This window comes from Oncorhynchus mykiss, chromosome 8 (assembly GCF_013265735.2).
Source record: "Oncorhynchus mykiss isolate Arlee chromosome 8, USDA_OmykA_1.1, whole genome shotgun sequence".
NCBI classification, from domain to species: domain Eukaryota; kingdom Metazoa; phylum Chordata; class Actinopteri; order Salmoniformes; family Salmonidae; genus Oncorhynchus; species Oncorhynchus mykiss.
The window spans coordinates 37,420,700-37,448,376 of record NC_048572.1 but is presented as its reverse complement, the minus strand read 5'-3'; the positions used below and the strand labels follow the sequence as shown (position 1 = coordinate 37,448,376).

The 27,677-nt window shown below is 43.2% G+C and overlaps 2 protein-coding genes across 5 annotated transcripts in view; one reads left to right on the top strand and one right to left on the bottom strand.

The window, feature by feature from the left end:
• opn8a (opsin 8, group member a) overlaps positions 1-22,639 on the top strand; it is a 31,198-nt gene extending 8,559 nt beyond the window's left edge. The window contains exons 2-4 of the mRNA XM_021612533.2: positions 8,242-8,535; positions 13,531-13,856; positions 20,361-22,639. Coding sequence (XP_021468208.1) covers positions 8,242-8,535; positions 13,531-13,856; positions 20,361-20,726 — 986 coding nt within the window. The 3' untranslated portion in view covers positions 20,727-22,639. The remainder of the gene's footprint in view (positions 1-8,241; positions 8,536-13,530; positions 13,857-20,360) is intronic.
• A 1,548-nt stretch (positions 22,640-24,187) lies between these two features.
• mut (methylmalonyl CoA mutase) overlaps positions 24,188-27,677 on the bottom strand; it is a 39,018-nt gene continuing 35,528 nt past the window's right edge. For 3 of the 4 annotated variants that reach the window (XM_021612530.2, XM_021612532.2, XM_021612531.1), the window contains exon 13: positions 25,736-25,864. In XM_021612530.2, the coding sequence (XP_021468205.1) occupies positions 25,736-25,864 (129 nt within the window). Of the gene's footprint in view, positions 25,865-27,677 lie in introns of all 4 variants that reach the window. The other variant, XM_021612529.2, reaches the window with a different exon arrangement.

Sequence of the window (27,677 nt, the reverse complement as noted above, 5' to 3'; positions counted from 1 at the left end):
GGCTGAACTCGCCCCCATACACATCGACTTGGCTGTAGTGGACCGGGTCGAGAATTTCAAGTTCCTTGGTGTCCACATCAAACACACCAAGACAGTAACACCAATCTGAGTTGTTACGGTTTCCATGGTGAATTATTAGTTTCACGTTCATTCTTGGGTTAGCTAGCCAGGAGAGATAGCATTTGTAAAATGATACATTGTTGCACAGGTTATAGAGTCAGAGAGGTAGGTTTATACAACCACCAATGTTGATTTTAAAAAAAAACTTGTGCAGATGCTCTCTTACTGAGGGAGATTAAGTTGATGAATTTCCTGCCTTGGCTGCGGGGCAGTGGAATTATGACATTATGTCATGGTATTTTGTGGGAGTTTATGTCCCACATATCAACCAATTAGCATCCAGGATCCAAACAACTGGTTTTATAATAAAGCAATTGCACATGATTATATATTCATAGGCTACTATTTCATCTCTCAATGAAAATATAGGCCTAGTCCCAACACATCTATGATCGTTAGACAAGCCGGCTCGCCGTTCATTCGGTTAGGTTAGGTTGCCAGAAAGTATTTTTGTTCTTTAACTATGGACGCAACACAGTCGTTTGTTCTAACTGTTCCATTGCTGTGCTAGCTGTCAACGCTCTTATCTCTTGCTTGCTACTGTAGCTAGCCAACTACAGCTAACAGAGTCAAGTCAAACTGTGCAGCTAGAATAACAGCAAATTAGCTGCATTTAATTTTGTTTGAGCTGTTTTCTATTGACAATTATTTGTATATATCCATATCCAATCATGCTGATTCATGATTTTGACTGGCTGAGAAAAGATCCATCTCGTCCTGACACTTTAATTCTCAATACGACAGTGGAGATCGAATTTCATTATTGAAACAATTTTGTAAATGTCGAGAGACAGACAGCAACGTTTGTACAAACCCCTGTTGTTGCAAACCAAATGTTAAGCTAAAGGCAAGGGGAAATAATTCCTAGATGCTAAAGACAAGGGGAAATAATTCCTAGATGCTAAAGACAAGGGGAAATAATTCCTAGATGCTAAAGACAAGGGGAAATAATTCCTAGATGCTAAAAGACAAGGGGAAATAATTCCTAGATGCTTTTTACAGTGGAGATCAACTTAAAGAATTGGCTCGCTGGGCTAATGGGATAGTGGATGCACAGGGATTGCTCAGATGGAATTGAAAACAAGATACCCATTTTTGCGTCATAGGCTGACCCATGCTAAACAGGTTAAATGGTATGGCTTAGAACGCATCTCAACCAATCACAATGCTTGTTTTGACCAACCTGTTGTAGAATTAGGCAATTATGCCAGAGAACCAGGGAATTATCTTGTGACAAGGACTGTTCTGAGGCCCGAGGCGATAATTCTGGGTTGAAGTGCATTATTCTTTTTATAAAACAGTTGCCAACATATTTCTTATTATATGAATATTTAAAAATATTATTTTATGGAGTAAATGTGTTATGGAGCAGGCTGGTCATTAGTTATTTTCTATTCCTGGTAGGCCGGTTGGATCGGATCGGACCGCTCTGCTCCCCCCCTCACACACACACACAGACAGACAGGCACACACTCTCTCTGGGATGGATCGATCCAATATTGCAATATGTAAGGAGGAGAATGACCCTTCCCTTATTGAACTTATCGGAATTTTTGCAGAACGTGATTGGTCAATAGCTAAGCAAAGTTTTTATGCAAGAGCCTTTTGTGCAAGAGCTTCAAACTTAAGAATGTTGTCCATCTCCTTTTCATACTCCGCTTCAACCAGCCATTTCGCTCATTTCAAAACTCGTTCACTGACGATGTCTACATGCAGACCAATATCACATTATTTTTAGAAATACTCAAGTATTCTGTTTTGAGTTGACATCAGTGATGAGAAGTTTGGCTCTTTTTAATGAATCTGATGTTTGACTCATTCAGTCAAAAGAACGAATCTTTGGATTCATTTCGTTCATATGAGTAATATTAGTAATATTAGTAGTGCCCAGAGCACGCATGCCCGAACGGGCGAACGGTGAACTGAAAACTTGAAATGGTAATGATTCTACAAGCTTCTCGTTCAAATGTCGTTCGCCATAGGGGGCTTATTGGAGCTGTCATTTGTGACAGACTTTTAAAAGCGTGCTTTAACCAATGTACCTTTGTTGATGGCTAGGCATACAAATAAGATTATTTATCGGTACAATTGAAACGAGGTCTAGTTGTGGCCGCAACCCTACTAGATTGTGAACGACTCTTGGCAGAATGCATTGCTTGACTGCGGTTAGGGTGATAAGCACAACATTGCTCACGAACTGCAGCACACCAAATGGTTCATTCTCAAGTTTGTTGAGCAGAGGCTGTGTATGTTTTGGTTCTACAAAGATGTGTCCATCATAACATTCAATAATCAACTATTTGCATTCATTCTTGCACCATGTGATCAATTATCAGTTCTAGACATGTATTTTTCTTCTCTATGCTACCTTCAGCATGATCTATTTTTCCTGCGCACATACACTGAGTGTACAAAACATTAGGAACATCTTCCTAATGTTGAGTTGCACCCCCTTTTGCCTTCAGATCAACCTCAATTCGTCGGGGCATGGACTCTACAAGGTGTCGAAAGCCTTCCACAGGTATGCTGGCCCATATTGACTCCAACGCTTCCCACAGTTGTATCAAGTTGGCTGGGTGTCCTTCGGGTGGTGGACCATTCTTGATACACATGGGAAACTGTTGAGCATGAAAAACCCAGTAGCGTTGCAGTTCTTGACACACTCAAACAGGTGCGCCTGGCACCTACTACCATTCTCAGTTCAAACGCACTTAAATATTTTGTCTTTCCCATTCACACTCTGAATGGCACACACACAATCCATGTCTCAATTGTCTCAAGGCTTAAAAAAACGTATTTAACCTGTCTCCTCCCCTTCATCTACACTGATGGAAGTGGATTTAACAAATTACATCAATAAGGACTCATAGCTTTCACCTGGATTAACCTGGTCAGTCTATGTCATGGAAAGGGCATCTGTGCACGTCTCCAGAGTCACCGGAGGAGCGCTTATTAATCCTGCTGTAGAATTCTTTGCGGCCTTCTGTCACACCCTGACCATAGTTTGCTTTGTATGTTTCTATGTTTTGTTTGGTCAGGGTGTGATCTGAGTGGGCATTTTATGTTGTATGTCTAGTTTGTCTGTTTCTGTGTTCGGTCTGATATGGTTCTCAATCAGAGGCAGGTGTTAGTTGTCGTCTCTGATTGGGAACCATATTTAGGTAGCCTGTTTTGTCATTGTGGGTTGTGGGTGATTGTCTATGTTAGTTGCTTGTGTCAGCACAGTTCTTATTATAGCTTTACGGTCAGTTTTTCGTTTATTGTTTTGTGTTCAGTGCTTTCTTGAATTAAAATATCATCATGAACACATACCACGCTGCATTTTGGTCCGTTTCTTACGACGATCGTGACAGAATCACCCACCACAACCGGACCAAGCGGTGTGGTAACGGGCAGCAGCAGCGGCCAGCATCACAAGACTCATGGACATGGGAGGACAAGTTGGACGGAAAAGGACCCTGGGCACAGCCAGGGGAATATTGCCACCCCAAAGCAGAGCGGGAGGCAGTGAAGGCAGAGAGGCGACGGTATGAGGAGGCAGCACGGCGGCGCGGTTGGAAGCCAGAGAGTCAGCCCCAAAAATGTATTGGAGGGAGCACACGGGTGTGTGGCGAAGCCAGGTAGGAGACCTGCGCCAACTCCCCGTGCTTTCCGGAGAGCGAGAGGGACCAGGCAGGCACCATGTTATGCTGTGGAGCGCACGGTGTCCCCGGTGCGGTTGCATAGCCCGGTGCAGTACATTCCAGCTCCTCGTATCGGCCTGGCTAGAGTGTGCATCGAGCCAGGTGCCATGAAGCCGGCTCTACGCATCTGGTCTCCAGTGCATCTCCTTGGGCCAGCGTACATGGAACCAGCCTTACGCATGGTGTCCCCGGTTTGCCAGCACAGCCCAGTGCAGGCTATTCCACCTCGCCGCACTGGCAGGGCGACCGGGAGCATTCGACCAGGTAAGGTTGGGCAGGCTCGGTGCTCAAGACATCCAGGGCGAATGCACGGCCCGGTCTATCCAGTGCCGCATCCACGCACCAGCCCTCCTCCGGTGGCAGCCGCCTCTCCAGCGCTGCCAGAGCCTTCCTCCTCTCCAGAGCTGCCAGAGTCTCCCGTCTGTTCAGCGCTGCCAGAGCCTTCCTCCCCTCCAGGGCTGCCAGAGTCTCCCGTCTGTCCAGAGCTGCCGGAGTCTCCCGTCTGTCCAGAGCTGCCGGAGTCTCCCGTCTGTCCAGAGCTGCCGGGGTCTCCCGTCTGTCCAGAGCTGCCGGGGTCTCCCGTCTGTCCAGAGCTGCCGGAGTCTCCCGTCTGTCCAGAGCTGCCGGAGTCTCCCGTCTGTCCAGAGCTGCCGGGGTCTCCCGTCTGTCCAGAGCTGCCGGGGTCTCCCGTCTGTCCAGAGCTGCCGGAGTCTCCCGTCTGTCCAGAGCTGCCGGGGTCTCCCGTCTGTCCAGAGCTGCCGGGGTCTCCCGTCTGTCCAGAGCTGCCGGAGTCTCAGAAAAAGACTACCAGCCTACCGGTCAAGAGATGAGTCTCAGCTAAACCGTTTGTCTGACTCTTGCGGTTTGATAGATACTGTTAGATACAACTGCACTGTTGGAGCTAGGAACACAAGTGTAGGTTACGGCAAAACGCTGTAACCAGCTGCTGGTTCTGGTCTACTTAGTTCATTGACTTAAATTGAACCATAAAAAACAGCCAGTGGGGTGTCTCGCCTCCTCTTCCGTCTCTAGTTACAGCTTTATGCCTTAACCTACACTTGGCTGCCAGAGCCATGGAGCAAATTAAAATAGGGGTTGCAAACTAATGTTTTTGTGTCTCCCCTTTTTTTTTAACCAGCAAATTACCACAATCCAGAGCCACAACTTTGATTTTAGAAGTGGGGGGGACTCTTTTTAGGGGGTAGATAAATACATTTTAGCTTCCATCAATGTAATTGTCTGCATCATTTCCAATCCCGCATATATTTTTTTTGTAAACATACAGTACCAGGCAAAAGTTTGGACACACCTACTCATTCAAGGGTTTTTCTTTATTTGTACTATTTTCTACATTTTAGAATAATAGCGAAGACATCAAAACTATGAAAGAAGACAAATGGAATCATGAACTAAATAAAAAAAGTGTTAAACAAATAAAAATATATTTTTAGATTCTTCAAAGTAGCCACCCTTTGCCTTGACGACAGCTTTGCACACTCTTGGCATTCTCTCAACCAACTGGAATGCTTTTCCAAAAGTCTTGAAAGAGTTCCCACATATGCTGGGCACTTGGCTGCTGCTTTTCCTTCACTCTGTGGTCCAAACCATCTCAATTGGGTTGAGGTCGGGTGATTGTGGAGGCCAGGTCATCTGATGCAGCACTCCATCCCGGTCAAATAGCCTGTTGAAAAACAAATGATTGTCCCACTAAGCACAAACCAGATGGAATGGCATATCGCTGCAGAATGCTGTGGTAACCATGGTGGTTAAATGTTCCTTGAATTCTAAATAAATCACTGACAGTGCCACCAGCAAAGCACCCACACACCATCACACTCCCTTCGTGCTTCACGGTGGAACCACACATGCGGAGATCATCCGTTCACCTACTCTGCGTCTCACAAAGACATGGCGGTTGGAATCAAAAACCTAAAATTTTGACTCATCAGACCGAAGGACAGATTTAATGTCCATTGCTCATGTTTCTTGACCCAAGCAAGTCTCTTCTTATTATCGGTGTCCTTTAGTAGTGGTTTCTTTGCAGCAATTCGACCATGAAGGCCTGATTCACACAGTCTCCTCTGAACAGTTGATGTTGAGATGTCTGTTACTTGAACTCTGAAGCATTTATCTGAGCTGCAATTTCTGAGGATGGTAACTCTAATGAACTTATCCTCTGCAGCAGAGGTAACTTCCTTTCCTGTGGCGGTCCTCATGAGAGCCAGTTTCATCCTAGCGCTTGATAGTTTTTGCGATTGCACTTGAAGACACTTTATGTCTTAAAGTAATGATAGACTGTCATTTCTCTTTGCTTATTTGAGCTGTTCTTCCTATAATACGGACTTAGTCTTTTACCAAATAGGGCTTTATTCTGTATACCACCTCTACCTTGTCACAACACAACTGATTGGATCAAACGCATTAAGAAGCAAAGCAATTCCACAAATTAACTTTTAACAAAGCACACCTGTTAATTGAAATGCATTCCAGGTGACTACCTCATGTGCAAAGCTGTCAAGGCAAAGGGTGGCTATTTTGAAAAATCTCAAATATATTTTGGTTTGTGTGACACTTTTTTGGTTACTACATGATTTCATATGTGTTATTTCATAGTTTTGATGTCTTCACTATTATTATACAACATAGAAAATAGTCAAATAAAGTAAAACCCTTGAATGAGTAGGTGTGTCCAAACTTTTGACCAATACTGTGTATATGCATATATATATATGCATATATATATATATATATATATATATATATATATATATATATATATATATATATACATAAAATATATTTTCCTTCATTATTTTTCCCTAACCCTACCATCTCTCCCCTAATTGAAGTAAACTAAAGGACAAAAACACTTAGGCTTCTTCTTCCAGGTCATACGCACTGTATACATTTTACGGACACAGCATATTTTACAATAGTTATATTTTGTTTGTTTTTAGTCCCATCCTCCCAGCTCCACTCAATCCCTCCCATCTATCTCTGAACACCATTCAGTTCTGATTAGTATTTGCCATTTATTTTTCATCGGTGCTGTGATGTTTCACAAAAGTTCTGAACATTTCTATTCTCATACATATTTAAAAACATATTTAAAGAGAATTATTATATATCATTGATCGATTGGCGATTACTTGTGAAATCACCCAGCACATGTAAACCTGATAATACAGCGTGAAAGCTCTTAAAGTTACAATGTTTCCGTTATAGCGTCTTTTTGACAGTTTTAATAACATCACAAAATACACATTCATATTCCATATTCCATCTCTCATTATTCCCAGCATTCGGATGTTGAAATATATTTTCCCAGTGTCCATTGGGGCGGCAGGGTAGCCTAGTGGTTAGAGTGTTGGACTAGTAACGGTTGCAAGTTCAAACCCCCGAGCTGACAAGGTACAAATCTGTCGTTCTGCCCCTGAACAGGCAGTTAACCCACTGTTCCTAGGCCGTCATTGAAAATAAGAATGTGTTCTTAACTGACTTGCCTGGTTAAAAAAAGGTCAAATAAAAAATAAAATACAATTGTTTGATGTTGAAGTTTTTGGCGGCAAGAGTCTCTCGGTAACAAAGGGATTTTGCCCTTTAGATACTGCAGGGCAAGAGAGAAAGTTCACTACCGACTGTTAAGTCACAAAACCGGCCCAACTCTTCCCTTCTGGCTATCTGATCATCACCAAGGTGCCACGACTTCTAGGAGTAATGGGTGCGTAGTCAGGCGCAGAGAGCAGAGGGTAAAGGACAACTCTATTTATTCCGGAGAAAAGTAGGTCACGCCAAAACACCAGGCGCATACAATGACAGGCCCAAAAACAGGACACAAACAGTCCCCCGAGAGCCAGACCCTGTCCCCTGGTGCAAAAACAGGGGCCTCACTGCGGTGGCGGTCAGCGCTCTTTTTCTGCCATACACTGGCCTGCATGAGAGAGTCCTGGACTGCCCGCCAGGTCTCCCTAGAGCGCTGTACCCACTCCTCCACCGCAGGAGCTTCGGCTGGTAGCCCAGCACGCATTGGAATGGCAACATGTTCGTGGAGGAGTGACAGAGTAAGTTCTGTGCCACCTCCGCCCATGGGACGTACCTCGCCCATTCTCCTGGCCGGTCCTGGCAATACGACCTCAGAAACCTACCCACTTCCTGGTTCACTCTCTCCACCTGCCCATTACTCTCGGGGTGATAACCAGAGGTAAGGCTGACCGAGACCCCCAGACGCTCCATAAACGCCCTCCAAACCCGGGACATGAACTAGGGACCTCGATCAAATAGGATGTCCTCCGGCACCCCGTTCTCTCTCTTTCTTCCAGCTTGATTGGTTAATTGATTGCTGGATTAGTTTACTAATCCTTGCTCTCTCTTCCAGCTTTCTTGCTTGATTCCTTGATTGACTGACTGACTTATTGCTCTCTTTCTCTCTCCCATCCAGCGGTGCTCTCAGTGCTGGGTAATGCTGCAGTCCTGCTGACCTCAGCACTGCGGCCGACTCATCTCAAGGCCCCGGAGCTCCTGACAGTCAACCTGGCTGTGACGGACATCGGCATGGCTCTCAGCATGTACCCCCTATCCATTGCCTCGCTCTTCAACCACGCCTGGATTGGAGGGAATTCCTCCTGCCTCTACTATGGCCTGATGGGGATGATCTTCGGCACGGCCAGCATCATGACCCTGGCTGTCATGGGTTTGGTACGATACCTGGTGACAGGAAACCCACCTAAAACAGGTATGGTGATGAGTCCGTCAGTTGAGCACAGTTTTCTTTTTTTGTGCAAGCTGGGTTGAAAAAGTGCGGTAGGGTGGCTGGTTGATAGTGGAGGTTGTTTGGTAAACTACCATTTGTTTGTGTGATATAACAAGCCTTACCTGAGATCTGATGGGTCGTGCTAGCCCCCACAGATAATAATGTTTCAGTGCAGTTCATTTGATGAAGATGATAACCCCCCCAAGACACATTTTTGATTGATCAAATTTGACTAGGAGGTTCACTCCACACCTCTGATTTCCATGTAGGTCTAAACCAAACATTACTAAACCCCGAAGGCACTTCTCTCCATGAGGACCGAGGCTCTAAGGCCCTGATTTAGGATCCGCAGGCTTTCTTTTAGCTTTTTTTCTCTTTTATATTTTATAAAAGCAAGAGCATTATTGAGGTTGAGCACTGACTTTGGGCGATCAGGCCTGGCTCGCAGTCGGCGTTCCATTTCATTCCAAAGGTGTTCGATGGGGTTGAGGTCAGGGCTCTGTGAAGGCCAGTCAAGTTCTTCCACACTGATCTCGACAAACCATTTCTTTATGATCCTCGCTTTGTGCACAGGGGCACATTGTCATGCTGAAACAGGAAACTACCTTCCCCAAACGGTGCCACAAATTTGAAAGCACAGAATCATCTAGAATGTCATTGTATGCTGTAGTGTTAAGACTTCCCTTCACTGGAACTAAGGGTCCTAGACCGAACCATGAAAAACAGCCCCAGACCACTATTTCTCCTCCACCAAACTTTACAGTTGGCACTATGCATTGGGGCATGAAGCGTTCTCCTGCCATCCGTCAGACCCAGATTCGTACTTCGGACTGCCAGATGGTGAAGCGTGATTTATCAGTCCAGAGAACACATTTCTACTGCTCCAGAGTCCAATTGCGGTGAGCTTTACACCACCCCAGTTGAAGCTTGGCATTGCGCATGGTGATCTTAGGCTTGTGTGCGGCTGCTCGGCCATGGAAACCCATTTCATGAAGCTCCTGATGAACCGTGCTGACGTTGCTTTCAGAGGCATTTTGCAGCTTGGATGTGAGTGTTGCAACCAAGGACAGACAATTTTTACGAGCTACTCACTTCAGCACTCAACGGTCCCTTTCTGTGAACTTGTGTGGCCTACCTCTTTGCGGCTGAGTCGTTGTTGCTCCTAGAAGTTTCCACCTCACAATAACGGCCCTTACAGTTGACCGGGGCAGCTCTAGCAGGGCATAAATTTGACGAACTGATTTGGAGAACAGCAAAAACAAGCAAAAATGACCCCAGCCATTTTCACCTTGGCTGCTGTAGGTTAATTCACACCGGTCGATCTACAAACACATAGCCTATTAGCCATATGTAATGGTATACCCCTGAAAGGGGGGGAAATATGAGAAATGATTCACAGTGACATGTAGCATCAGCGACTGTTCAGTCAGTTGTAATGATGAATTGCATAAATCGTCGTCTCTTTAATTAGATATCTATTTTCTCAAACGACATAGCATCCACATTTGTATTCCTAGGCATTACTAATCAAGCTCCGCACAAACAAGCATCAATGGAGCACACAGATTATTGTATTATCACATTCACATGAATTATTAGAATATTACTTAATATCAGTGATGTAGTGTTTAAAAAAAAGTGGGTAATGGGTCATCTATTAAATTCAAATGGAAAATCAGGGGAAAAAGAATAACAAAAAAAAAGCCTTTTGTCCGAGATGGGGTAGTTCGTTTCACTTCTCAGGCCTTAGGCTTGTGTTACGCGAGAGGGCAGAATTTGAGAGAGTGGTGAATTATTATTATTTTCAAATTAGAAAAAAATGACAGAGGTCTGGACCTCAGTGTCCTCATATGTAGTTGCAGCCCTGCTGCCATTGATCGGACCTACAGTAATAAACTACTTCACCAAACCAACCAGGTCCAGCAACAAGCTAGCCTACGATACATCATCTTGCTTTCAGCTGTCCACTTTGATTTATGTATAGAGTATAGAAAAGCATATATATACTGTAATGAAACAGCAGGGAGCAGGTCGCGAAACCTCGACCTTCTAGCCCGAAGTCCAGCACGCTCCTGACTGTGCCGCAAAAGCATGCTCGTGTGGCAGAGTCGATTTCCGCGCTTATAAACCCAGGGCCGTTACAATACTGTAGAGTGGCAAACCATGTTTACTGGACCTTCATTGGGAAAATAAAATCCTCCAATACATCGTACCAAACTCAAAACTCAAGAAAAATAACAGAAACATAGCATTTCTTAATGCGCCCAACTGAATCTGAACAGGCGTGAGGCTGAGCCGCACTTCATGCTACCACTCACACAGAGACAGCACCCACATGGATAATGCTACCCGCAACAACAACCACACTGCTCACACAGCCTAACGCCATCATTGTCAAAAGTGACAACAGTGACACATCAAAGGATGTGAGTGTGCCATGCTCGTGATGCTGAAAGGACAGTAACCGTAAAACACTCCATGTAGGAGAGAATACTTTTTGTAAAACACAGAGGGCCGATAGAAAGACAGCAGTCACACACAGCATGATGTTAATGAATAAGCAGCACTTTCACTCTGACATAATTAGCAGGTAGGTTCCAATCATAAGGATACAAAAACACAACCGTTAGGCCAAGCATTTCCCAGTCAAAACATATAGCTATTACATTGCAAACATATTTTTCAAGTTCAGCACACAAAATAAATCTGTGATCTAAAATCTTAAATGTAACAATGTTTCACACACATAACACATTGTTTTCAGAGATAGCTAGTTAACACAGATAGCTAGTTAACAAGTGAACATTTACTAGATGATGATCATTTGAAACGTAATTGCTTTATGAAAGTTAATCTCGAAAAGGGCGAATCTAACACATTAGCATCAACCTCCTCTTCAACAACACCTGCTGCAGCCACTACACACTAGCTTACAACAAAAGCTAGCTAGACCATGGAAAAACTACTGCTCACTATTGCACAGTGACCTGTCAGCCTTCGAGAAGGGGAAAGTTTACATGCGCTTTTGTTTAAATGTGATTGGTTGATTCCACTGTTACTCAAAAGTCTGACCTTTCAGGGGGCATGTGCTCAAAATGAAAAAGGTCACCCACCTGCATTTATTTTATTGATTGTGATTTATCTTCAATGCTCTTAAATAATATACAATTAATAGTCTTCTAACTCATGATATATGGCTGGCTGGCTACTAGCTTATATTTTAGTATATGGCGGCCGGCAAGAGTCTAGACTGCCTACGTTGCTGTTGCTCTGACCTACGACTGAAGAAGGGATGGAGTTGTGTCGGAGGTTCGTAGATGCAGCTGCTCCTCTCTATGCCTTTCTGCCTCTCTCTGCTGCACGTAGGCTATTAGCCAACCGGCCTGAATATTGACGATGATGTAAATCAAGTGTTAATCAAGTTTTATCAAGTGTTAATCAAATGTTATGCTGCAGGGGGTGGAGGGTGGCGAACTTGAACAACGTCACAATGACTTGTGGGCAGTGTGTTCAGAACAACAATGACAAAAACTGTGTACATAAAAATATCATTATACCATCACCCAAAAGGACACTTGGCGAGTGGGAGGGCAAATGGGCAGGTGCTCGGACACAAGTAAACAACTACCTGTGCACGTGCCTGAAAAACAGTGTAATGCTACTTATACATCAGCTACTGTATTATATACGCCTGACTGGATGCATGGACAATCGACCAGGAAGTGTTTGACAGTCCCAGTTCTGGACATCTGTCTGTGTCCTGCATACTGAAGAGGAAGGCTATTCAGCTGAAACGTTTGTTCATAATGTACAAAGTAGGGATTGGCGTGACAAGAATTTATGCATGATAATCCCCTGGTGCAGATACACTAAAAAAAGACACGGAAATAAGTCGTGCTAAGCTTACTTCTTAAGGTTCTGGGTGCATTATTATTGGTTTTATTACTCATCTAAACTACCAGCAGGGGGTGGAGACGTCTATAGAATTTGAATTTTAAAGCCATTCTAATGATATGGTAAAACCCATGCTGTTGATGAATAGCAAATCGATGTTCAGTGGGTAGATACATCCGACCTGGCTGATCTTTACATGGACACCGTAGGGCACACACATATATACACATGCAGGCAGACACACACACACATGCAATGGCATATAATATTATTCAATTGGATGTAATGCTCTGTGACCCACAATCAGCTTACTTACAGTCACTCTGCCAACCACATTGTTTTTATCAGCTAGATCAGCCATCATAATATTCATTTATTAATTCTATTCGCCATCATATCTATCTCCATATCTATGTAATGTGCTCATTATGGTCCGTTCCAAACTGTTGACTCAGAAATATACATATTCTAACTCTGTGGTAGTCCCTGCAAGGGTTGGTTCCAAATGCAGACATAAGAATTTATTCTTAACTGACTTGCCGAGTTAAACGAAGGTTAAATTAAATAAAAATGTAAAGAAAATGGTGGGTTGGATGGCAGCCGAGGTGGTCACTTACAGCTAGTCAATACCGATTCATCATCGGTGCTTCTGATGAATGTGAATAAGTAAATCAGGATGTTTAGTGCAGTGTAAGTGTGGGTTCTTATGGATCATTACTCTAATGAAGTGAGGGAATAGCAAGAGGTTCCTAATGGGCTGCGAACCCCCAGGACGTCTCTCCCAAAGAAGCTCTAACCGCAATGTTAATAAGAATATCCCCATTGGGAGAGATTGTAAGGCGCCTATCAAATAGGGTCCTTGCAGTGCTCTAGCTGTCCTTACTGTACACTCCTCTTTAACTCTTGTACAGGTAATAAGTTCCAGCATCATAGCATAATGATGATCAGTGTGATCTGACTAGAGTTAAACTTTGGTTTAGGGTTAGGATTAGGGTTAGGGTAAGGTTTATGCTAAGGGTTGGGGTCCTCCTCTTCCTCTCTTCCTACCCTTCTCTACCTCTCCCCCCTCTACCTCTTCACCAGGTAACAAGTTCCAGCGTCGGACCATCACCATGGTGATCAGTGTGATCTGGCTGTACTCTGGGCTGTGGGCTGTGTTCCCTCTACTGGGATGGGGTGGCTACGGACCGGAGCCCTTCGGGGTGGCCTGTTCCGTGGACTGGGCCAGTTACCAAGACTCCCTGAACCGTTCCACCTTCATCATGTCTCTGTCTATCCTCTGCACCTTCATCCCCTGCCTCGTCATCCTCTTCTCCTATTTCGGCATAGCCTGGAAACTCCACAAGGCCTACCAGGCCATCCAAAGCAGCGACTTCCACTACGGACACATCGAGAGGAAGGTCACTCTGGTGAGTATGACCGTTTATCTGTTGACTGTTTATTAACCGTTCAATTAAAAAAAAAATATTTAAAGCTGGAATCCGCATAAAGTGAAACAGTGTCACTGTTCTCCCCAGCACCTTTGTTATTGTTTGTCGGTGAAACGGAGGAGAGCAGCGTTCGGCAGCTTTATCGTGGTGTTTTATCGTGCGTGCAATGATACCCAAGGGAGAAAACAGTGTTTGTTGTTGAAAGTAACTTCTTTGTTGTTGTAATATCACAAATGGACGTGGCAGTTTAAATACGGATTCCAGCTTTAATTAGATTAGTGAGTTTAATAATGGGTTGTTGGGATGAAGTCAATAAATCAATTATGTAAATTGTTAAATTAATGAGAAGTGTTATTATCTTTCCCTATAGCCCAGTGGGCCAAACAGCAAACCTACAAGAACAACAACAGATTGCACTGTTGAGTGAAGCTAAGGGCCTTGTTTGAATATTGTAAAATTGCCTCCCTCCTTCTGTTGCTCCTTGATGTCATTACCAATCTAATGTGATTTGAGATGGGAAGTGACACTGACTGTCAGCTTCCTTTCAGCTATACAAATGATTGCTTCTCTCTAGGACGTGTGTGTTTGTGATTAATTGAATCTGTGGATAGTTTATATTTAGGGCCATAGCTCACACAGTGCTCCACAAGCTGCCAAGACAAATACTGTGTAAATTATAGCTGCTTATAGAACAAGGACATTTAAGTTTACTATTCTTATGGACATCAATGCTAGTTGTCACATTATTCATGTACAGCCCTTTATAACATTCTTACCATTGAAAAAGCATGTGATTTAACCATTCTTATTACCATTAATGCTCATTTATGGAACACAGAGAGGGGTCACAAACGTGTTTATGGGGTGACAGGGAAGTCAGGCGCAGGAGAATAAACTCGGTAAATGGAGTATTTTAATAAAACAAAACATAACTCCAAAACCATAAATACAAATGAAACAAATTGGTTATGAGGACCTGTCACGCACCAAATACAAACAACACAAACTGAAACAAGAAACAATCTCTGACAAAGACATGATGGGAAACAGAGGGTTAAATACACAACAGGTAATGAATGGGATTTGAAACCAGGTGTGTAGGAAGACAAGACAAAACCAATGGAAAATGAAAAATGGATCAATGATGGCTAGAAGACCGGTGACGTCGACCGCCGAGCACCACCCGAACAAGGAGAGGCATCGACTTCGGCAGAAGTCGTGACGAGGAGAATGTTGAGGACGAGAAAAGGATAGATAGAGGGGAGAGCGAGAAGAGGATTAGATGAGAAGGGAGAGAGAGAGAGAGGAGAAGAGGTGAGAGGAGAGAGGGGAGAGCAGAGAAAGATTGGTTTACCAGTGTCTCTGTGTGTCCCTCTGATGAATCTGTAGTGTTTGACAGAGCATGCTGGGTCACCTCCCGGTCACCTCTCTGACACTTCACACATCTCTGTTCCCGTACAAATCTCTCACACATCTGTTGGTCCCACAGCAGCATGAAACATTCCTCTCTGTGTGTGTGTGTGTGTGTGTGTGTGTGTGTGTGTGTGTGTGTGTGTGTGTGTGTGTGTGTGTGTGTGTGTGTGTGTGCGTCCGCAGTGTGATGCTTAGTTATTTTAGTCATGCAATGTGGAAGGCTTTTAAATGGCAAAATTAATAATTTAAAATGTTCCTTCAAGAGCAGTTGAATACATCTTTCACATTCACTTTGTTCTTTAATTCATGCCCAGTAGTTAGGCCCAGATTAGTTTTCCGCTCTCCTACGATGCAAACAGACAGATAATGAATGACCTATTAGAGTGAGATCCATCTTCAGCTGGCGATAGCCTCACAAAACTCAGATGGAGGGTTTCATTTAGTTTATCTCTGTAATGTTGTGCATACACAGAGCAGGGTGTAGTGATACATTACCAAAGACAGATTCACACCTCTTTCTCTCTGACTCACAGCTTCACAGTCATTTTTTATTTTTTATTTCACCTTTATTTAACCAGGTAGACTAGTTGAGAACAAGTTCTCATTTACAACTGCGACCTGGCCAAGATAAAGCAAAGCATTTCGACACATACAACAACACAGAGTTACACATGGAATAAACAAACATACAGTCAATAATACAGTAGAAAAGTCTATATACAGTGTGTGCAAATGATGTAAGAGTAATGCAATAAATAGGCCATGGTGGCGAATTAATTACAATACACCAATTAAACACTGGAGTGATAGATATGCAGAAGATGAATGTGCAAGTAGAGATACTGGGGTGCAAAGGAACAAGATAAATATATAAATACAGTATGGGGATGAGGTAGTTGGATGGGCTATTTACAGATGGGCTATGTACAGGTGCAGTGATCTGTGAGCTGCTCTGACAGCTGGTGCTTAAAGCTAGTGAGGGAGATATGAGTCTCCAGCTTCAGTGATTTTTGCAATTCGTTCCAGTCATTGACAGCAGAGAACTGGAAGGAAAGGCGGACAAAGGAGGAATTGGCTTTGGGGGTGACCAGTGAGATATACCTGCTGCAGCGCATGCTACGGGTGGGTGCTGCTATGGTGATCAGTGAGCTGAGATAAGACCTTTACCTAGCAAAGACTTGTAGGTGACCTGGAGCCAGTGGGTTTGGTGACGAGTATGAAGCGAGGGCCAGCCAACGAGAGTGTACAGGTCCCAGTGGTGGGTAGTATATGGGGCTTTGGTGACAAAACTAATGGCACTGTGATAGACTGCATCCAATTTGTTGAGTAGAGTGTTGGAGGCTATTTTGTTAATGACATCGCGAAAGTCGAGGATCGGTAGGATGGTCAGTTTTACGAGGGTATGTTTAGCAGCATGAGTGAAGAAGGCTTTGTTGCAAAATAGGAAGCCGATTCTAGATTTAATTTTGGATTGGAGATGCTTAATGTAAGTCTGGAAGGAGATTTTACAGTCTAACCAGACACCCAATTATTTGTAGTTGTCCACATATTCAGAACCGTCCAGAGTAGTGATGCTGGACGTGCAGGGGCAGAGATCGGTTGAAGAGCATGCATTTATTTACAAGCATTCAAGAGCAGTTGGAGGCCATGGATGGAGAGTTGTATGGCATTGAAGCTCATCTGGAGGTTAGTTATCACAGTGTCCAAAGAAGGGCCAGAAGTATACAGAATTTTGTCGTCTGCGTAGAGGTGGATCAGAGAATCACCAGCAGCAAGAGCGACATCATTGATGTATACAGAGAAGAGATTCGGCCCGAGAATTGAACCCTGTGGCACCCCCATAGAGACTGCCAGAGGTCCGGACAACAGGCCCTCTGATTTGACACACTGAACTCAATCAGAGAAGTAGTTGGTGAACCAGGCAAGGCAGTCATTTGAGAAACCAAGGCTGTTGACTCTGACGATAAGAATGTGGTGATTGACAGAGTCGAAAGCCTTGGCCAGGTCAATGACTACATCTGCACAGTAATGTCTCTTATCGATGGCGGTTATGATATCATTTAGGACCTTGAGCATGCCTGAGGTGCACCAATGACCAGCTCTGAAACCAGATTGCATAGCGGAGAAGGTACGGTGGGATTCAAAATGGCCGGTAATCTGTTTGTTAACATGGCTTTTGAAGACCGTAGAAAGGCAGGGTAGGGTAGATATAGGTATGTAGCCGTTTGGATCTAGAGTGTCTCCCCCTTTGAAGAGGGGGATGATCGCGGCAGCTTTCCAATCTTTGGGAATCTCAGATGATCCGAAAGAGAAGTTGAACAGGCTAGTAATAGGGGTTGCAACAATTTCGTCAGATTATTTTAGAAAGAGAGGGTCCAGGTTGTCTAGCCCGGCTGATTTGTAGAGGTCCAGACTTTGGAGCACTTTCAGAACATCAGCTATCTGGATTTGGGTGAAGGAGAAATGGGGAGGCTTGGGCGAGTTGCTGTGGGGGGTGCAGGGCAGTTGACCGGGGTAGGGGTAGCCAGGTGGAAAGCATGGCCAGCCGTAGAAAAATGCTTATTGAAATTCTCAATTATAGTGGATTTATCGGTGGTGACAGTTTCCTATCCTCAGTGCAGTGGGCAGCTGGGAGGAGGTGCTCTTATTCTCCCAGAACTTTTTTGAGTATGTGCAACAGGATGCACATTTCTGTTTGAAAAAGCTAGCCTTAGCTTTCCTAACTGCCTGTGTATATTGTTTCCTAACTTCCCTGAAAAGTTGCATATCACGGGGGCTATTCGATGCTAATGCAGTACGCCACAGGATGTTTTTGTGCTGGTCAAGGGCAGTCAGGTCTGGAGTGAACCAAGGGCTATATCTGTTCCTGGTTCTACATTTTTTGAATTGGGCATGCTTATTTAAGATGGTGAGGAAGGCACTTTTAAATAATAACCAGGCATCCTCGACTGATGGGATGAGGTCAATATCCTTCCCGGATACCCGGGCCAGGTCGATTAGAAAGGGCTGCTCGCTGAAGTGTTTTAGGGAGCGTTTGACAGTGATGAGGGGTGGTTGTTTTACCGCAGACCCATTACGGATGAAGGCAGTGATCGCTGAGATCTTGGTTGAAAACAGCAGAGGTGTCTTTAGAGGGCAAGTGTCACGAGAATGTCTATCCTCAATGTTCTAACTGAACTATTTTATTATCTCTGTCTAAATCCTGAAGGTTGTAAATCTCCAGTTCAAAGAAACAGACAAAGTCTCAGCCTGCAATGGATCAGTACTTTATTCAGAGAGCGCTCTGTCTTCAAAATGAGAACAGTCTTTTTATTGCACACACACACACACAAATGAACTCACATCAGTAGAAGCTCCACCTCGCTTTAGGTGGGCTGTATTTTTCCACAGTTCACATGCATTGTTTATCACACTTCTGCAACATGTTTCATTATCTTCTGCAAGCCTAGCCGTTTCTAACAGTTTTTCTCCTCCCTAGGGTGGTGAGGCCTCTTTCCAGTTATTAGTTTCACCGTTATCACAAGTCGACAGTTCAGTTGTCCTTCAATGTCTCAACTATACCCGGCTCATATTGCGAAATAGTAACACAGTGGCCTAGTCTTAAAAGGTCTAGTCACACAGATTATTGGATTATGACTAACATATTTCATACAGTTATATGGTTTCAGGATGGAATATTTTAGTCATTATCAGCAAGTTGGTTAGGATGATATCTTTGAGGGTGCCCATGTTTACGGATTTGGGGTTGTACCTGGTAGGTTCATTGATAATTTGTGTTAGATTGAGGGCATCAAGCTTAGATTGTAGGACAGCTGAGTTGTTAAGCATGTCCCAGTTCAGGTCACCTAGCAGCACAAGCTCTGAAGATAGATGGGGAGCAATCAATTCACATATGGTGTCCAGGGCACAGCTGGGGGCAAAGGGTGGTCTATAGCAAGCAGCAACATTGAGAGGCTTGTTTCTGGAAAGGTGGATTTTTAAAAGTAGAAGCTCTAATTGTTTGGGTACAGACCTGGATAGTAAGACAAAACTCTGCAGGCAACTCTGCCCCCTTTGGCAGTTCTATCTTGTCGGAAAATGTTATAGTTAGGGATGGAAACTTCAGGGTTTTTGGTGGTCTTCCTAAGCCAGCATTCAGACATGGCTAGGACATCCGGGTTGGCAGAGTGTGCTAAAGCAGTGAATAAATCAAACTTAGGGAGGAGGCTTCTAATGTTAACATGCATGAAACCAAGGCTGGGGTATAGGAGTGCAGGGCCTGGATTAACCTTTCCATTACCAGATGAACAGAGGAGGAGTAGGATAAGGGTACGGCTAAAGGCTATAAGAACTGGTCGACTAGTATGTTCGGAACAGAGAGTAAAAGGAGCAGGTTTCTGGGCACGATAGAATAGATTCAAGGCATAATGTACAGACAAAGGTATGGTAGGATGTGAATACATTGGTGGTAAACCTAGGCATTGAGTGATGATGAGAGAGATATTGTCTCTAGAAACATTTAAACCAGCTGATGTCACCGCCTGTGTGGGAGGTGGAACTAAAGGGTTGGCTAAGGCATATTGAGCAGGGCTAGAGGCTCTACAGTGAAATAAGACAATAATCACTAACCAGAACAGCAATGGACAAGGCATATTGACATTATGGAGAGGCATGATTTATCCACTCGCTAGCTATCCCACCTGGAAAGATATTACTTTGTTTTTGCGCTGTTTGTTTGTTTACAAAGGATGAATTATACAACTCTGGTTAGATATCAAAACAGTACCAGTTTTGCTGACATTTTGGAAAATTATATTTATCCGGGCAAAACCCTATTTCACGCTGGTTCCACTACTTAGGGTCTTTCAGACATGGGGCTCAAGCAGAGCTCATGACTGACTGTGACAAAGCGTACAAGTCTAGATCACGAGAAACGCTTTAGTCCCTGTCAAATTTGGCTGCCTCAGGTTAAGAAGTTTGACATGGCTGTAAACATAGTCTATGCTATGTTTTTGACAGGCAAACGCCTCCCCTCTCCTTTTCTCTCCTCCCCCTCTCCCTTATCTCCTCCCCCTCTCCTCTTCACCCTAGATGGCGGTGTTGATCAGCTCTGGGTTCATCGTAGCCTGGTCTCCCTACGTGGTGCTCAGCTTTTGGAGTATGTTCCACACCAAGGGGAAGGACAGCCTGGCCCCCGTGGTCTCCTTGCTGCCCTGCCTGTTCGCTAAAGGTTCCACGGCCTACAACCCTTTCATCTACTACATCTTCAGACGCTCCTTTAGACGCCAGCTCCAGGTCCTGATCTGCTGCTCTGCCCAACCAGACTCACCTTCGTGTAGGGAGACAGGAGAGGGCAGGCAGAGTGTAAGGTCTGACCTACTACAGAGCTTTCCGGATGATAAGAATAGAGCTCCCTTGGTGGGGAAGTTGGGAACTGCGGAGCTGGAAAGAGTCTGAGAAAGAGCTGACAAGCTCCTGTTAAAAAAGTATTGGAACACGACCTGTTTGAACATTGGTCCGTACCCATCAAAGGGTTAAGACTGTGTGTGTGAGTGTGCGTTAAAGGGTCAGAAATGGATGGGGTGCGAGTTAATCAACTGCGTTTCTTCACTGTCATTCTAGCACACACTACTAGGTCATAGCCTCGTCCTCGCCACGTGACCAACAAAGTAACACTTTACTTGAAGTCAACAGACAAAATGTATTATGATGCAGTCATAAGACACATCACATATTATAATCATTGTAATAAGGTATTATAAGGGCTCATACATGTTTATAAAAAAGTTGTAAAGCATTGTGTTTTTTGGCTTGAAGTTAAAGGAATATCATGTAGAATGAAGCCCCTTAAAGGAAACTGGGTGAATTGCAACATTTGCACTGCTACAACACTAACAATTCCACTTACGATGTAGAATTTTAGCAACCAGGAAATAGCAAGTAAATTTCTTAGAGCAAGTCAAGTTATGAGTCTCTTTTACTTTCAGTTTTGCACACCATTTCAGCCATTGTTCATTGTGCTTGTGAGGAGTTAACCATGCCTCTGAGTGATTCTGATGGAAGAGAGGGAGGGTCCTGCCTTCCAATTTGACAACAAGAGACAGACCAGCTTTTGTTGTCAAATAGGAGGACTGCACCATCATCATGTAACTTTGTGTGGGCCCCAATTGATTCATTTTTGAACAAATATTGTGAAACATTACACTATTACCACAGATATATTAAGGACATTTTCTGAAATGAAAATGCAAAAATATGACATAATGCCCCTTTAAGTGTTATTGTAAAGTTCACTTTATTGTTGAATGTTGTTGTGAGGTACTGTAGCATTGAACTTAAACTTCACAATGGTCACTATGGCCATTCACAATGGTCGCTATGAGCATTTACAATGGTCTCTGTGGCCATAGTTCTGGTCCCTTTCTTCCTGTTTTGAGAGACTTGTTGGATATTGTAGCATTGGCAGGCTACGAGACAGCCTTCTTGACTATCCTCCCCATGTCTAGAGTGTTCTGTGAGTTTGTCCCCAATAGAAGCCTCAGGAACCATCAAGTTAAAAGAGGAGAGCTAATCTGACATTGCACCCTATTCCCTACATAGTCCACTACTTTTAGATAGAGACCTATGTAGCTAATATTATTCTGATGTGGCAGTGGTTGTGAACCATGTTAGGAATAGGGAATAGTGTGCCATTTTGGAGGCGGCTGGAAACTTCAGGAAGCGTTTTTCACATCTGACCTTGTTTGTGTGACCTCTAATGATTGTAACAGAGCTACTCTGAGAAAATCAAACAGCTTTAGAAAAGCATATTTTTTTCTCTGTCTTTGTTGCTCCTAAACACTTCTACTTCACAATAACAGCACTTACACTTGACTGGGTTAGCTCTAGCAGGGCAGAAAGCTGACTTGTTGGAAAGGTGGCATCCTATGAAGGTGCCACGTTGAAAGTCACTGAGCTCTTCATTAAGGCTATTCTACTGCCAATGTTTGTCTATTTTTCAAGAAAACCTTGAAAAAAAATTGAAAATCTTGAAAAATATGATCTTCTTTTCCTCTGCATGCCCTGAAACTCAACTCCTCTGACAATAGAATGTTTTTTGTTGAATGTTGTAACGGAGACCCTGACATTTTGACATTAATAGATCCTGTTTCTTCATCTAAATTCATCTTTGTTTGCATTAATATTGTGTGCAAAATTCTAAATATTGCATTGAGTTATTAAAACCCCCTAGAGTCAATATCCACACCTTTGCTGAAATTGAATTAGCATAATAAAAAAATCCCCATCAAAATGCATCAGTTTAAGCCAGATGTCGCACTTCTTTTTTATTTTATTACCCCTTTTTCATGGTATCCAATTGGTAGTTACAGTCTTGTCGCTACAACTCCCGTATGGGAGAGGCGAAGGTTGAGAGCCATGCGTCCTCCGAAACACAACCCAACCAAGCCGCACTGCTTCTTGACACAATGCCCACTTAACCCAGAAGCCAGTCACAACAATGTGTTGGAAGAAACACCTGCCGACTGTGTCAGTGTGCATGCGCCCGGCCCGCCACAGGAGTCACTAGAGCGTGATGGGACAAGGATATCCCTGCCGGCCAAACTGGACCAACTGTGCACCGCTCCATTGGTCTCCGAGTCGCAGCCGGCTGTGACAGTGCCTGGACTCGAACCAGGATCTCTAGTGGCACAGCTAGCACTGCGATGCAGTGCCTTAGACCACTGCGCCACTCGGGAGGCCCCTCAGATGTCACACTTCTGCATCTGCGGTGAAAGGTGACAGAGCTAGACCGGTGTTGGTCAGACCATGAGACATCCTGAAAATCAGTCTTCTCGCGAAAACGTCTGCAGTTTCCCAATGGCTTTGCCCAAAAAACTGACCCCTCTATGGAAAGACGAGACCCTCACGAACATGATGGGGATCTCCATCTTGGGACTTGTCTGAAGTCGGTACAGCCAATCTACCAACTTCTGTCTGTAGCCTCCAAACAGTTTAGGCGGCACACTAATAGGACACCCACAGGCCTCACAAGACTCGTCTGAAAGTCACCCGGTAACAGCTAAAAACATCTATGGAAGTATATATGGAGACTGTTTAGTGCCAAAAATAAGGGGTTAAATACACAAACAAAATGTTTCCTGATCTTTCTTATAGATGATCTCTCTTTCTTACATGTGTATTCATGAATGAACTTATTGGATAAGGAATTCTGCCTACAGCTCCACTGCTCAGATGTCAGAAAAGATTGATATTTGATATCAAAAGCAGAGGAGCAAACAGTTTACTGCTTTCAACGTTTCAACTGCTTGGTCTTCATATGTTTAGCTGGTTTGTTTTCTGCACTCTGTTTCAGATTGCTTCTCTGACTGCCCATTCTCATAGTGTTTCTTCAATATTAGCGGAGGCTGGTGGGAGGAGCTATATGAGGACAGGCTCATTGTCATAGCTAAAATATAGTAAATGGAACAGAGTCAAACATGGTTGCAGTACATTTGATGTGTTTGATACCGTTCCATTAATTCCATTCCAGCCATTACTAGGCCATCCTCCTATAGCGCCTCCATCCAGCCTCCACTGCTCTATATTACAGATACTGTAGACCTATCTAGAAATAACCCTTAGCTCTTAATCCCCTAGGTCAGGGGTCTCCATCCGTTTCTAGTATGAAACCAGCTCTCATATGTGGGCTGCGAGCTACAGGTAGCTGTTGTTAGACCTGTTGGAGACCCCTGCCCTAGGTACTTCAAGCTATTGTGTAGGAATAACCAAATATGCTAGCAAATCCACACTCTGAAAGGCAAATTGCCATAATGGTTCATTCCAATCTGATAAAAATCAAGCTACAGAAGTCCTTAAAGGCTAGATGTTGTTTCTGGATGGGGTTTGAGTGTGGCTAAGTGGGGATGGACAGAGAGAAAGAGAGAGCTGTTGAGCTTTATGTTATCGAGAGCCGAGACATGAGCAAGTCGATGGCAATCAGCGGATATGTAATCAGTCTCCACAGCACTCAACTCTTATTCCAATAAACTGGTTCAAAGCTCCAGCAGACAATTCAAAAAATAAGAGACAATACAAAAGCTTGAACATAAAGGCAAAAGGATATCTGACCAAATACATACAGTAACATAGCCAGCAACGGCCCACTTTGTATTGTCTAACATGTCTGATCTGTCCTGCTTGAGGTAATCTCTCTATCAGTTAGAATCTCTAACTGGAGAAGTGAGAATCAGGTAAATCTCCAACCCATTGTTACATAATAAGTGATTTACGTATGGGGGTCAAAGCTGCTCTTAGGACTTCCAAGTCAGAATTTGTTCCCGGTGTCAATGTATTCAATTTAGTCATTACCATTTGTCTGAGGGCGAGTTCTGGGGTTAAAGGGTCTGGCATGTTTCTCATTTTCACACAGAACAAGGAAGAGAGAAAGTAAAAATGATTGTGAGAGAAATGACCTAATATGCCAAATGACTATCCTATTGCCAGGTTGTTATTGTTAAAGAGAATGTGTTCTCAACTTCTCTATAATCTACCTGGATAAATAAAAAGGTCATACGGTAGTGTATCTTCGCGATACTACGCGCAAAGTAATTTTGAAGTTAGCCAGCAGTAAAAACCCAAATTGATAAGTAATCAAGATAAGTTTTGTTAAAGTTAATGATCTTATTGATCAGATTCAATATCTCATCTGAACCATGGAAAACCTTAAGCTGTTACAGCAAACGTATCACATTATTTTTATTGACAACATAAATTCAGTGAGTTTAGATAACATGGACTTTAGATAAAAGTTATTACGAATATTTCCACAATCTCCTTGTTCTACCATAATATCCTGTGCAGATTTCACACTATTATATTTTCAGTTTTCACAAACATCTGTCTATATTTACTTTATTTCTTTACCTTTATTTAACTCGGCAAGTCAGTTAAGAACAAATTCTTAATTTCAATGACGGCCTAGGAACAGTGGGTTAACTGCCTTGTTCAGCGGCAGAATGACAGATTTTTACCTTGTCAGCTCGGGGATTCGATTTCGGTTACAAGTCCAACGCTCTAACCACTAGGCTACCAGCCGCCCCATATCAGTGTTTCACAATCTATCCTTAGGGGAGTGCTCAGAAAGAACACGTTTTCAAACCCAGCACTTACTGTACACAACCAATCACCAAGTCCTTGATTAGATGAACAGGGGTGTCCTCCAGAAATGGATTGAGAAACGCTGATGAAGACAGACTAAGAGATCTGTAGACTAAACTGTATATTATTGGTTGTGGTTTAGGACAAAATTTACACAGTCATTATGAATATATTCATGTCACAATCTCATTGCGCTATTCTATCAACCTGTGCAGGGATCACAAGCCGATGTTTGCACCTTCTTCCCATCGCTGTGTACACACGTACACACACACACACACACACACACACACTCTATTATTGAGTTATATTGTTCATCAGCAATCTGTCTACATGGCCTGGCGGATCTTGTCCAGGCTCTTCTCAATGTTGTCTATCACCTCTACTGAAGCCTGAGGGATTCTCGTCCCGGGGCCGAAGATACAGCACACACCACTCTGGTACAGGAACTCATAGTCCTGTAGAGAAACATACAGCATGGAGTTATATACTGTAAAAAGATACAGCACACACCTCTCTGGTACAGGAACTCATAGTCCTGCAACATAGTGTTACAGACACACATTCTCAGACCAAAATGGAATGAGGATGAAGTGCATTTCATTTTTTAACAGACCATGCAGAGACAGTAAAACTTTACTAGAACCATTATCTCCCTTAATACCAGCGTATAACCAACGTGTGAGTCAGCAGATGATCTTCATAGGAAGAAGGGGAAGACCATTCTACTCAGTGAATAAAAAATAAAAAAAACTAAATATATTCACTGATTAAAAACACACTGTTTTGAAATGAAGGTAAACAGTAGCCCCAACAGGGTAGCACCATTGCTTAGCCAGAGGACAGCTAAACTAAAATATACAAAAGTATGTGGACACCCCTTCAAATGAGTGGATTCAGCTTATTTTAGCCACACCCGTTGCTAATTGGTGTATAAAATCGAGCACACAGCCATGCAAACTCCATAGACAAACATTAGCAGGAGAATGGTGTCGTGTCTTTGACTGTTATTTTTTAATGTGATTGACTGCTATTTTATCAAATAATTACATACCACGTTAAATTATTACGCGATTAAATTACTCATGTAACAATTAATTAAGTAGTAATCTGGGGCACCACGGAAAAAAGTAAGAGTTACTATCTTCCGACTAAACTCTAAAGATATAAATATCTCTTACATCAGTCACAGTCAAGTCATTAATTCTTATTTGCCTTCTATCAGTCTCATTCTGAATGTCGCAAAATCCTTGGATGTCTGCACGGACCCTAGCATAAATTATGAATCAGCGATATACAAAGTGGCTTAATTATTTATTTACTAACTAACTAAATAATCACACAGAATTACATAAACACACAAACAGAATAGTTTACACATTGATTACTACATAATGCAATGAAAAGTCCCTAGTGGACTAAACCCGATATGACAGCTTGGCAGATAAAGAGCGGGAATACTTTGCACATGAACGGCCGCTAATTCAAAATAATTGCATTGTACATATTTACGTGTGTACAGTTGAAGTCGGAAGTTTACATATACCTTAGCCAAATACATTTCAACTCAGTTTTTCACAATTCCAGACATTTAATACTGGTAAAAAAAATCCCTGTCTTAGGATCACCACTTTATTTTAAAAATGTGAAATGTCAGAACAATAGTAGAGAATGATTTATTTCAGGTTTTATTTCTTTCATCACATTCCCAGTGGGTCAGAAGTTTACATACACTCAATTAGTATTTGGTAGCATTGTCTTTAAATTGTTTAACTTGGGTCAAACGTTTCGGGGAGCCTTCCACAAACTTCCCACAATGAATTGGGTGAATTTTGGCCCATTCCTTGCTCGCACACGCCTTTTCAGTTCTGCCCACAAATTTTCTATAGGATTGAGGTCAGGGCTTTGTGATGGCCACTCCAATACCTCAACTTTGTTGTCCTTAAGCCATTTTGCCACAACTTTGGAAGTATGCTTGGGGTCATTGTCCGTTTGGAAGACCCATTTGTGACCAAGCTTTAACTTCCTGACTAATGTCTTGAGATGTTGCTTCAATATATCCACAGACTTTTCCTTCCTCATGATGCCATCTATTTTGTGAAGTGCACTAGTCCTTCCTGCAGCAAAGCACCCCCACAACATGATGCTGCCACCCCCGTGCTTCACTGTTGGGATGGTGTGCTTGCAAGCCTCCCCCTTTTTCCTCCAAACATAATGATGGTCATTATGGCCAAACAGTTCTATTTTTGTTTCATCAGACCAGAGGACATT